The 12,254-nt window shown below is 37.2% G+C and overlaps 1 protein-coding gene across 4 annotated transcripts; it reads left to right on the top strand.

Annotated features, from left to right (window-relative positions):
- The first annotated feature begins 619 nt into the window (after positions 1–619).
- On the top strand, positions 620–6,843 carry LOC147404214 (chloroplast processing peptidase-like). Of its 4 annotated transcripts, none has more exons than XM_086440082.1 (7): positions 620–1,328; positions 3,269–3,337; positions 3,428–3,496; positions 5,174–5,260; positions 5,630–5,697; positions 6,138–6,228; positions 6,495–6,843. In XM_086440082.1, exons 1-6 carry the CDS (start codon positions 1,101–1,103, stop codon positions 6,214–6,216), a joined length of 600 nt encoding a protein of 199 aa, XP_086296208.1. In that variant the 5' UTR covers positions 620–1,100; the 3' UTR covers positions 6,217–6,228; positions 6,495–6,843. The 4 variants fall into 4 exon arrangements, 2 of the variants coding, with proteins under 2 accessions (XP_086296208.1, XP_086296207.1); XM_086440081.1 differs by having other exon boundaries at positions 622–1,328; positions 6,504–6,843; XR_015177719.1 differs by lacking the exon at positions 6,495–6,843 and having other exon boundaries at positions 5,337–5,697; positions 6,138–6,220.
- The last annotated feature ends 5,411 nt before the right edge of the window (positions 6,844–12,254 follow it).

Here is a 12,254-nt window from a genome sequence, read left to right as displayed (position 1 = left end):
AGAGAGAGAAAGAGATTGATTTTGGATCACATTTAAATATTGAGTTCACCATTTTTTATTGTCTAAACATTTTATGAAAATATTATTGAACTCAGCAGGAATTACATATGACTTAAAAGCATTGAGTTCATCAATAATATAACAATTATTATCGAGTTCAATAATATTAATATTTTGAGTTCAACTATAATTATTGATAAACTTAATGCTTTTAAGTCATGTTTAATAATTGTGGAGTTCTAGATAGAAAGAGTTTTGTTTTTTTTTACAAAATACAAAAAACTTAGGGATTATTTAGAAAGAAATCCATCCACTAGGGTTCTTTAAGTAATTTTCCCTTAAAATTATAACGAAGCACCCAAGCCCTGCAGCAGCCACGAATCAGGCCCAGCCCGCCCCGATTACTAACCGGGTCTAATTATACTATCTGGCAAAAAGCTGGCCCATTTACTTCCTTACGGTTACATTGCTGTGATTGGTGATTGGGTGTCGAGGGAGTTTTTGAAACTTTTAGAGGAGGATGTATAAATTTCACACAATGTTCAAGGTTTGTACTGTAATAAACTTAAAGGTCACGTAGGGTAGAAGTGTAGAACTGTAGTAGACTAGGAGAGAGAGTTTAGTGCGTCGTACATAGTTGAGAGGAGAGACTTGGCCACCACGAAAGCAAGTCTTTCTCATTCTCTCTCCATTTTCCAGAAGAGTCTCGGACCTTCATCTCTCAGTCTCTCTAGTCGAAGGAGAGAGAGAGAGAGAGATCTGAGAATTTCTTCCCCAAATCTGATCCATTATTATGCCTCTGAATCTCTTCTTTCTTCTTCTCTTCTTAATTTTCACTTCTCCTCAACAATCATTTTCGATCTCATCAACAATTTTCCAACAAATCGCTTCGAATTCTAAGATCCAAACGTTTGATTCACTGTTTCTCGAACTGAAACGGCGAATCCAACTTCTCATCAATCTTTATTACACTTTCCACTTGATCCAATTCTTGGATCAGTGGTTTCGCCAAATCCGACTTCTCAACATCCGTTTGAAACCCTTCGAAGCTTGAAATTTCTCTTTAATCTACAACTCGTGTTCGTTTTAGTTGGAAAAAAATGAGCTTCTTGAGACCTTCGGCTTTGTATCGGTTTCTTTTGCATTTATCATCGTTACAATGGATGCCATGTCAGAGTTGGGCTTTTCTTCGATGTCCAAGTTTCGATGGGTTTATGAGTGTTTTGGTGGTGTGGTTGTTATGGTCAATGTTTGCTGAGATTAGATTCATTCCTTCGTCATCTATGTACCCCACTCTCCGTGTTGGGGATCGGATCATCGCTGAGAAAGTAACAAATTTCTTTCTTTTAAGAATAAATTCTTCTATCTTTTACTGCTTAATGCTTGGGTAATTGTTTTCAGATTATCGAATCTCGCTGGTCCTAGATATAATAATTTTTGATGAATAATGCTGAAGTGACCTCAAGATTGTACCTCATATCTCACTTTCCTGACGTGGAAGTGTGTAGGAACCATATATGCTCTTCATCGAGATACGAGTGAAAAAGCATCTATGGTTCCTACACACTACCACGTCAGGAGAGAGAGTGGGAGAGTATGTGTATGTATGTATGTCTGTATGCGTGTGTTTTCTTAATCTTCGATTGCTTTGGTAGCGGTTTTCAGTTTAAGTTGAATAAATTTGATTAACTTGATACCCATTACATGTGTGCAATGCTATTGTACTATTGTTTGGAGGCCCAGATAATCGCATCCCACCTAGATGTCACTAATTCGAGACTTGCATTAGTTTTTTATATTTTGTTGTTGTCATTTCTGAATTATTTTGTCCCTTTTCTGTCTTTTATTAGATCAAAATAGGCGCCGCCTGATCACATTTACTTAGAATAATTTCTTGATTTTACTAATAATTGAGCTAGTTGTACTCTAGTTTAAGTTCAGGTTGAACACCTAATTGTTGCCTTTCAAAAAAATTCTTTATTGATAGAGACTGGTGGTTTTCTATTGTCATGATGGTTTCCAAAGGGAGCTCTTGCCAATGCGCATGGCCTCCACTAAGCTATAAATTTAAGTTTCATCACTTTAGATTTTGAATGTTATTATTTCCTTCTTTTCTTGCTGAGAATACTGACTTCCAATCCACTTATTAGGGTTTGGGATTTAGGTGTCCATCTACCTATTGAAAATTTTGGAATTGGCAAGGGAAGATAACTAAATGCGTGTTTGGAATTTGCTCCGTTGTCTGTTTGAAGACATCTAGTTCTCGATTAAATGTTAATAGTGTTAGCTTATTGTTGAGATGTAACGGGTTTTAGAGTACCCATTTTCCAATAGTCATCCCGATGAGGTATAAAACTGATGGATGCTGTACTTTGAATGCTTGTGGAGACCCGTCTGTAATAAAGCCCCTCTCTTAAGGGTTGCTTAATAGGCCTTGGATGCTATAGAGGATCTTTGAAAAATCGGGGACATTTTTGGTATTTTTAAAGGAATGCGTGATTGTGATCTTTGGGATCAATCCAAAGGCTAGGATTAATCATGGTTTATAAAGGTTTTGAGATAAAAATGAATTGACAGAAAGAAAGTTAATTTTTTTTTCATTTTCAAGTTGTGATGTTGATATTGAGAGAGAGCTCCAAGCTCTCCTTTATTAGGGTTTTTGACAAAATCTTTCGACCATTGATGAGTCCGAAGACAATACTTCCACCTTCACCAGTGGTTTGACCAGCATGAATCCCAACAATACGTCCTAGGACTTGTTCCTTGCTTGAGATCTTCAAGTTCTTCCTTTTTGTCCTTGGCTTCAGAATTAAACATCCCTGTGTGGCCCATTTTAGGATTTCCATTTTGGTATTTTAGATCTCTAAATAACAGTCATTGAAATACAATTTTAATTCTCAACATTCTCATTGGGAATTAATAATGCTAGACAATTGATATCTTTTCTTTCTTTCTTTGATGACGGGGATGTCCGGACCCATAGACCTGACTAGCAGGGCCGAGGCAATTGAAATCTTATATTGACATCTGGTGCAAATTTTGCATCTGAACACAAAGCATGTTGAAGCTTTGCTAATGTTTTTTTTATTATTAATAAATTAGTATTCCCAAATAAAGGCTCTCTAGATTGGATGTTGCTTTACAATTTAATAATTGTTGAAGTTTACATTGACGTGAACCTTATTTTTTTACTAAGAGACTAGTTCCGTACTTCTTGTTCCTTGGGTTCTAATTATTGTAACCCTGTGCTTATAATTTCTTTATGCAGGTACTATATTTCATCAAAAGCCCTGCTATAGATGATATTGTACTTTTCAAAGCACCTAGGAATTTACAGGTTGGTAATGTAATAAAAATTCAGTATCATGTCTTGAATTTTATCATTGATCTTATGTTTGATGTTTTGTTCTCTTTCTGTTCACTGTAGGATATGGGATACAAGAAAGAAGATGTCTTCATTAAAAGAATAGTAGCGAAGACAGGTGACTGGGTCGAGGTAATGCCTTATTAAATATAAATTTTTTATATTGAAGTTTTTACAGTCCATACAAAACTACAATCATGTATAGAAACACTATAGAAAATTAAAAAACTATGGTAACAACATGGAATATATATTAATATTATAGGAAAATGTAAAATGACTGTGCACTCGGGAACTTTAACTGTAATGTTTTTTGTTATGGAGATGTGGGTTGAGGCCTTTCAATGGCCTATAGTCTATAACATGTATAAACCTCACAATCACACCATTTTAGGTGAATACAGAACTTGGAAAAATTAATGGAAGGCTTATAATAAAAAGAAAAATAAATAATGGAAGTATGATAGCTTCAGTAAAGAAGTGAGAAAGCTTTCTATTTAGTACTGGGGAAAGAGAGGTTCACAATATTATACCCGTTATTTCGACATTTCTTTTCTGATCTTTCTATTTTAAACTTGTCACAGTGAAGTTTATGTCTATTATTTTTAGTGCCTGGAATTGAAAATTTGAGTCCATGATAAGTCTTCGAAAAAACAATCCTATCCCATCTTTCCACATTTACTTTGCTTTTGATAGTTTTATATGAATAAACAATCCTATCTCATATGCACGTGATTGTTTTTCTTATTGTTTTGTGAGAACATTTTGATCGTAAATTTATCTGACACTTTGGTTCTGGTTTCTAAAATTTGTTGACAACTATATATGATGGGTGCCTTGTTATGTATTTGTATTCACATAAAATGCAATTTACTGCTTGAAAGACATTCTAAATATTTCTAGTTAAAATAGAAATAATTAATTTTCCATTGAACTATATATCAAAGCAACATTCATGTTATGCTTAACAGAATATCGATAAACCAAGCCTTAAACATTGTTTACCCATCAATCTTGCCTGCCTCAGATCTTATGCATTTACAAGCATTGAAGCATATAATCTACAAAAGGATAAAAAATAAAAACACTTATAAAATAAATATGTAATGTATATTTTTTTTTGTTTATCGGGGTGGGGGGTTAAAAGCTCTGACTCACCTTCAACTTCAATAAAACTGTAGCTTTTGATCTTAAAAATGAAGATTTATGGTCCCTTTTATGGGGTATATACAAAAAAATATATGTTGAGTGGCTACAAACTTAATTTTTCCAAAAAAATATATGTTGAGTGGCTACAAACTTAATTTTTTTTTTAGTTGCCAGCAGGCTAAGTTGGTTCAGTTTGTGAATGTTGATACCATGACCGACCTGGGTTCAAAACCGGTCTTCACCCATTAATTACTCATCACTAAGTGGTTTGCCTATCCTTATTGATGATGTATCTGTAGAGATTGAGACACTAAGAATTTCAGACTGGTTTTCCCCGCTGCTGCACAATGTGCCTGATGGGTAATTTCGTGAGAATGTGATCACATTGAAATTTCTGTCCTGTCTCATTCAAGTATTTTTGTTATAATGGTTAAAGATGGAGTTTATAAGTATAAAGCAAACTCGGAATTCTAGTTAATTTTCATAGTCAATACAGAAGGCTCCAAATGATCGTTTATCTCTGCAAAACAGTCTGTGGACCAGATATGGTGTGGGGAATATCCCATTAAGGAGGATGGATTAATGTATAGCTCATCAAGAATAATAAAATAAGAAGGTTGAATTCTTTGTTACAAATGATTTTTCTTGTAAACTATGCAGGTTCATCATGGGTTGCTTTATGTCAATGGGATCGCCCAAAAGGAAGATTTCATTGCAGAGCTGCCAACATACGAATTGAATGCAACTGTGCGCATTCACTTACCCATCATATCTTATGTTTCATTTACTCTTTTTTTTTTCATGAAGTTTCTTTCACCAGCAGCGTGTTCTTGAACAACATTACGGGGTAGAACCGCCAGGGCAAAAAAGATCACATGGTCAATTATTTCGAAAAAAGTCCGCACCATTTGATTGGATGAATAAAAGAGGAAATATGGGAGCGAGAGGGGAGGGAAAGAATTGGCCCGGTGACTCCATGTTGTTGACATCTGAGAGCTTCATGATTGTGAAACTCAGACGGTGCACCATCTGCTTGGTCGTTGCCTTCATTATTTATTTTGGCCAGACCAAAAATGATTGCTCCAGACCAATTTTTCACATTTCCTGAATTTGCAGCGTGTGCCACAAGATCATGTTTTTGTGTTGGGGGACAATCGTAACAACAGCTGTGACTCGCATGTTTGGTAGTATTCTTGTACCGTATGAGCTTCATTTTGTTCATCATTCATCATTTTTTTTTCCTTCGATAATGTCTGAAGATGACCATTGCTGGGGATCGAGAATATTATTTCAGAAAGAAATTTGTGTCTCTTGAGAATCCTATAGTATAAGAAATTTATTTTGAGTCGTGATAAAATACTTGAAAAAAGCCGCTTGAAATTCACTCACTGAGGTGGCATGTGCACATAACCATAGATCTTTTCTTTTGGGATACACAATGAAAAAGATTTATGGTTCCGTATACATCCACATCAGCGAGTGAATTTCAAGTGGCTTTTTTCGAGTCAATTTATCATTAGTCATTTATCTTTTAGATAGATCTTTTTAATGAACATTTTTCTAGCCTTGTACAGGACCTTCAGACTTTTTTTCCTCATATTCTCTCACATTTACTTGATCACAGGGGTCCTCTTCCTGTTGAAAACATTGTGGGAAGATATGTGTTGAGGGTTTCTGAACCAATAATCCAAAGAAATGATTGACAGGCTAGACAGGTATTCTTCTCTTTTATTTTAGAGAAATTCTATTGCCACACCATCTTTTTCTTACAACACACCAATCCTTTTTAAATTAAGATAATTGTTTACATTTGGATTAGTGTGTTATAAGTAAAAGTCGGTCTGCTAATTAGTAGCTCTCTTATTTTATCTGTTTTGTTGAGAATTTTAATGGGAACTTATCAAGTAGCCAACCTATTGTCATGAATGGGGAAACCTGCCTTTGCACCATCTTATACTTTTTTTTTTTTTTTTTTTTTCGGTTTTGCTAGGTAGGCGAGATTAATGATCAGTACTTACTAGGCGAAGGTGGATTTTGAACCCAGACCCAGGTTGTGGTATCAACACTCAGAGACTTTAACCAACTTAGCAAGCTGACACCTTTTACGTTGTTTTATATGTGTGATGCTTAAGATAGGATGATTGTTTCATTGCCTCTGTTTGTAATCCAGAATATTGATTGTTGTGTATGGACCATGGATTGTGGTCACCTGTTCTGTTATCCTTTTGGATGCTTGGTTTTCAATACAGCATCCAGCCAGGTGTCTGCATGAGTTGTACAGTGTAGTTTTCAAATACCTTGTGATTGCTGCATGCTTTTCTACTATATAATTCATTCATGAATTTGTTTGCTGGGCGGTTTGAATGAATGCGGTTTTATCTTTAGCGATGATATACCTTCTGCAGGGGTAAAGATCCAAGCTTCCCCTTTACCCCTCGAACCGCTACTCCAACGGTGAGTCCTGCTTCGCTGAGATGGGGCATCGGTGTGGTACTTGTCGAACACTCTCCAACGTCCAAGTTAGATAATCTCTCAAGAAAAGATGCAGTGTCGAACAGTTCCCTTACCACCCTGAAAGTCCTTTCCTCAATGGCCTCTCCTCCCATTTTATAGGCAACTTTCTTTCCTTAATTTCCCCCTTTTGTTTTGTAACCCCTGTTCCTTCCCAAAAATCTCATGAATGTGGGAATAATCTCCCCCCAATCAAGGAGTGTAGGTGGAAAGAGTCCCTAATTTTGTTTTGTAACCCCCGTTCCTTATTATAGGGATTGGGAATTATCCTCCCCAAAATCTCATGAATGTGGGAATAATCTCCCCCCAATCAAGGAGTGTGTAGGTGGAAAGAGTCCCTAATTAGAATATCTCCCTTTTCCTACGCAGGGGATAGGTGAGACCGCTTGAGGGTTTGCCCTGATCTACTCCTTTCAGGCTAGGTAGAATGGCTACCTAGTTTGACTCAGCTATTAAGCTGAAGAAAGCTTCTTATGGTGTGAGGTACCAAGGGATTAGTTACATGGAGAACCATCCTGCTCAATTTCTGAACCCTTCTTAGATATAACCTCATGTGTAAGGTCAGGATTCTATCTGAATTTCGCCCTACACAATTATCCCCTCTCGAGAAGACACACGTCTACGCCATCTTCTTGATAATCGTTTACTATTCTATCGGATCCCATCATTAGGGCTCATTTGTTCGAGGTCAATCATAATGTTTTTTTCATTTCAACAGTCATCTGCATTTAATGTTACCATCATTTGTAATTTCTTGGGATGGTTGTGATGTGATATAGCGGCTAAGAATCAGCCATCTCAATGTGCCTTTTCAACCCTCAAGCATGTCATCTTTTTTACGTTTTCCCAAGGGAGTCCAACGATTGAGGGAAAAACCATGTGTCCCTTCCTGAATGTTCTATCCCACTCAGGTTCTTCCTATTCCTTCATCAAGGGGTATTTCTTTCCTTCTTTTCATTTTTGATGGCTCTTAACCTGGACAAGCTTAGGATTAGGTTCTCAATCCCTGCTTCTGTTCAAGTCGCATAAATCGTTCCTCGGAAAATGGTGGGGAATTTGTACCTTCTGACAAAGGTGGAAAGGATGAGGAACGACTAGAATATTACCTGAGTCCTTCGTTGCTCGTTACACCCTAATGGTGAACTCCACTTGTCCCCGAGAATCTCTCCCATGTACGTCCTCACGTTGAATAAGGTGTTGACATCTCCACCCTATCGAGCAACACAAGTTGTACTAGGGTCCTCAAAGCTGGCAATAGAATTGTTCGGTTATCTATGAAACCAAGTTAGTGTGCTACCTTCCAGACTGGACGAGAACAACCAACCCATTAAGGCCTCATTCCCTTCCCATAGAGGCAACATCTACATGAAGTAGTACAAATATTCCATACGATATTTTGTGCCATTGAATAGAGTAAATCTTGTTGCCATGATCTTCTTCAACATCTCAGTAGTCAGGATCTCGATTGTCAAGGTAGATTTTTGGGTTTCCTCTTACTGCATGAGCAGCCACTTGGCCTATGTCGTTGCTTCTCATGACCTCCTTTCTGATCGTTCTCTATGACCTGTTCTCGTGTCAACCTTGTGAGTTGGCCTGTCTAGGTAGTGGAAGTTGTGGTTGATTAATCTTCTTTGTCTGGAGTTTTTTATTCACTGGCTTTCTCTTGTGGGTCATCCCTCATTTCCCTGACCTGTGACAGTGCTGATATTACTTTTCCTGTTGTTGGGCCTTTAGACGACATCGTAAACTCTCATTTTTGTGGTCATGTTCTCCATCGTACCTCACATGTCTTCTGTTTTCTCACTATCTCAGCCATCTATGCCATTAAGGCATTTTCTGGGCCAAAACCTCGTTCTTACCATTGTAACTTTTTATAAAACCTTTTTTTTTTTCTACTTTTCCCACAGATGTAGGGGTAAGTTCTGAGCTTCCCCTTTGCACCTCAAACTGTTGCTCCAATGGTGATTCCTTTTTTCGTCGAGCTGGGGCATCGAATTGGTACCTGCCAAATACTCTTTGACGCCTTAGGTAATCTCTCAAGAAAATGTTGTGTGTAACAGTTCTCTCACCACCCCAAAAAGCATTTTCCTCAATGGCCTTGCCCTTTTTATAGGCAATTTTCTTTAGAAGGATTGGGAATTATCCTCCCCAAAATCTCAGTGATGTGGGAATAATGTTCCACCAATTAAGGAGTCTAAGAGTCTATAATTTGTAAGCTATCCATTTCTCGGGATACTCTCATTCCCTACTTAGAAGAGGGTAGAGCTTGTCCAAGGACTTTGTCGTGCTCTGCTCCTTTCATGCTAGGCAGAGTGGCTACCCAGCTCAACCGAGCTACTAAGTCGAATAGAGATTCCTAATATACAAGGTACCACAGGGTTAGGTTACATGGAAAATTGCCATGCTTAATTTCCAGACCCTTCACAGAGTTTAAGTCACCTATAAGGTTAGGATTTTATCCAAATTAGGCCCTATATACCTTTTTTAAAGGTAAAATCTGGATGTCGTCAATTTTTCGAGATTTACTCCTAATAATCGATCTTCATTGTTCTTGACGCACTCAAATGATCAAAAATCACATAGAAAAATAATCAAAGAGAAAGTAAAGAGAGCGAATACAAGAAGTAAGATTTGTTTACGAGGTTCGTCCCAAAATGGTCTACGTCTACGTGTTCCGAAGAGTCATTCCCTTATTCTTTAAGCTAGTCTCCTTTCCTCTTTTTTCTTTAAGAGCCTCTCCCCTTTCTACCTAATCATTCTCCATATATAAATAAAAAGACAAATCTTAAAAGAAAAATCAAACAAATCAAGATTCTCTACAAAATTTATCCTTATCTAGAAATAGATATTCTCTATTTAATTAGATGACTTTCTATTTGTGGATAAGATTACAATCTTAACAAAAAATCTAATTAATGATATATTAATCAATGCTTTGGGATATGCATTAATTATTATTGTGTGATCGATCAATGATGTTCGTTTTATTTAGGTCACGCGTTCAATATCGATTTTACCCTCTATAATTAGTCCCTTCTCGTTGGTGGAGACTGGTAAGGTAGAGATCCACTTACGAGAATATTACACTACTCATGTTTTTTACTTTGCTTTATAAAAATATTGTTCCCTCTTTTTTCTTTGAGGAAACAATGGTCCCTTGGAACCTTGTGGTTACTCAGGACATCTTTAGTCACTCAGGTCAAAGTAGTCGTTCAAGATATCTTGGTTATACGACTTTCATCCTCTCACTTCAGAGTTACCACTCAGGACATTAGTCATTTAAGACTCTTAAGTCACTCAGGGATGTTCTTTCACTCAAAATATCTTGATCACTCATAATCCAACTATACTCAGAACCCAACTCTGCTCTGTCTACTTAGCCCTGTGCGGTTTACCCAACTCTATTCTATCTACAAAGACCTACTTAGTTAACCCAGTTATACTTAGGATCTAGTTCTGCTATGTTTACGCAATTATACTATGGGCCTAGCTTTGTTTTGTTTACCTAACTCTACTTTATCTACATAGTCTTGCTTAGTCAACCCATCTATACTAGGGATCCAGTTCTGTTTTGTTTACCCATCTTTCTTCTGTCTACACAACCCTGCTCAGTAAACCTAACTATACTAGGGACCCTGAGCCACACATGGTTGAACTTTCCTCTGTTAGGAATTAAGTAACACTGTCACAACATAAGTTACTCAGAACCCTAAGCCACACAGGGTTGAACATTTCTCTACTAGGCAATTAAGTTACACTGCCACTTCGGACAACATAGGTCACTCAGGACTTGAGTCACACAAGACTGAACTTTTTTTGGTTAGGTAATTAAGTCACAATGTCACTCTGGACAACATAGGTCATGTAAGACCCTGAGTCACACAGGACTGGACTTTTCTCTGCTAAGCAATTAAGTCGTACTGCCACTCTAGATAACATAAGTCACTTAGGACCCTGAACCACACGTGACTAAATTTTTTTCAAGTTTCTTAGAATTTGGATCGGACTTCCTCAATGAGTCTAGTTTGTTAAGTGTTTTTCCTGCAACCTGCAACTTTTAAGCAACACCAAAAACCAATAGCACATGCACGGAATATAATGTGATTAGTAGCCTCCAATCTAGTCATGTGATTTGACATAGTCTCCTGACTTAATCAAATTCTTGACTTATAAGTTCGACTTAGCCGAATCTTGTGACTTAGACTAGTTCTTAAATTGAATAAAAGATGTCTCTTATTTAAGGGGTCCAATTAGAAATTAGCCTATTCCATTTCAGACTGAACTTAAATCGAGTCCCCATGTGTACCGTGACTTGGTGGATCAGAAATCAAATAATAAACCAAACCATTTAACTCAGTGGAGTCTTTAAACTAGATTGAGTTGGGCTTAAAATTAGCCCCCAGTTTTATTTATCAATCTGATCGACATAATTAAGCCCCCAAAAAATATAATTGCTCGATACTATTTATTGGTTGAATTGACAATTAGGTACCCTGGTATAATTTGGTGGGAATTGGGGGTCCCCCCTCACAAATTGAATTGGACCAATGTTCTCTTTACTTGTATAGCTTTTCAAATTAAATAAGGTGTCCAATACATCAATAATGATGTATGGACAAAAACCAAATTAAATCTTTTAAGGTTAAAGATATCTGGGAACATTAGAACTCTTGCCATAGTGGACCCTTCTTGTGAAATCCTTGCTGTGATGTACACTTGACCTTGGTGTACCCTCCACCCTTCAACGTGGAGTAGACCTATTCTCTACTCTTCCTGGTTAAATTTACACCTTTTCCCTTAGAAATCATCCTTTAAGATTACAATCCACGTAAAGGAATTGATGTGTATGCCCAACATTTAATTGCCGCCTAACATACTCAAGCCTCTGATCTCTTTCAAATGGAAATAAAGGGGTGGGTTCCCATATCAAGCGCGCGATGTACATGCCTAGCACCCAATCAAATCATCTTTTTTATCCTTACCTTTTTTACCAGAGACTTTGGGGAAGAGTCGAATCTGAATCAAATCCAACGTGTGGATGTAAGCCCAACCAAGACGCATTCAGCGTGAATTTGAACTGAAAGATTTAGCCATCAAAGGTAACTCATCAATCTAATCCTGTGATTGAATATCGCATATCAGATGCATTCGTCCAGTTTTAACCACTGCACATCCATACTTATCCACCAAGCCGTAAATTGCAAATCCCTTTCTACTCATAGGTGGATAA

This window comes from Akebia trifoliata, chromosome 4 (assembly GCF_017979445.1).
Source record: "Akebia trifoliata isolate Shusen 1 chromosome 4, ASM1797944v1, whole genome shotgun sequence".
Taxonomy (NCBI): domain Eukaryota; kingdom Viridiplantae; phylum Streptophyta; class Magnoliopsida; order Ranunculales; family Lardizabalaceae; genus Akebia; species Akebia trifoliata.
Note: the sequence above shows the minus strand (reverse complement) of the source record. Positions and strands in the feature narration are given on the sequence as shown.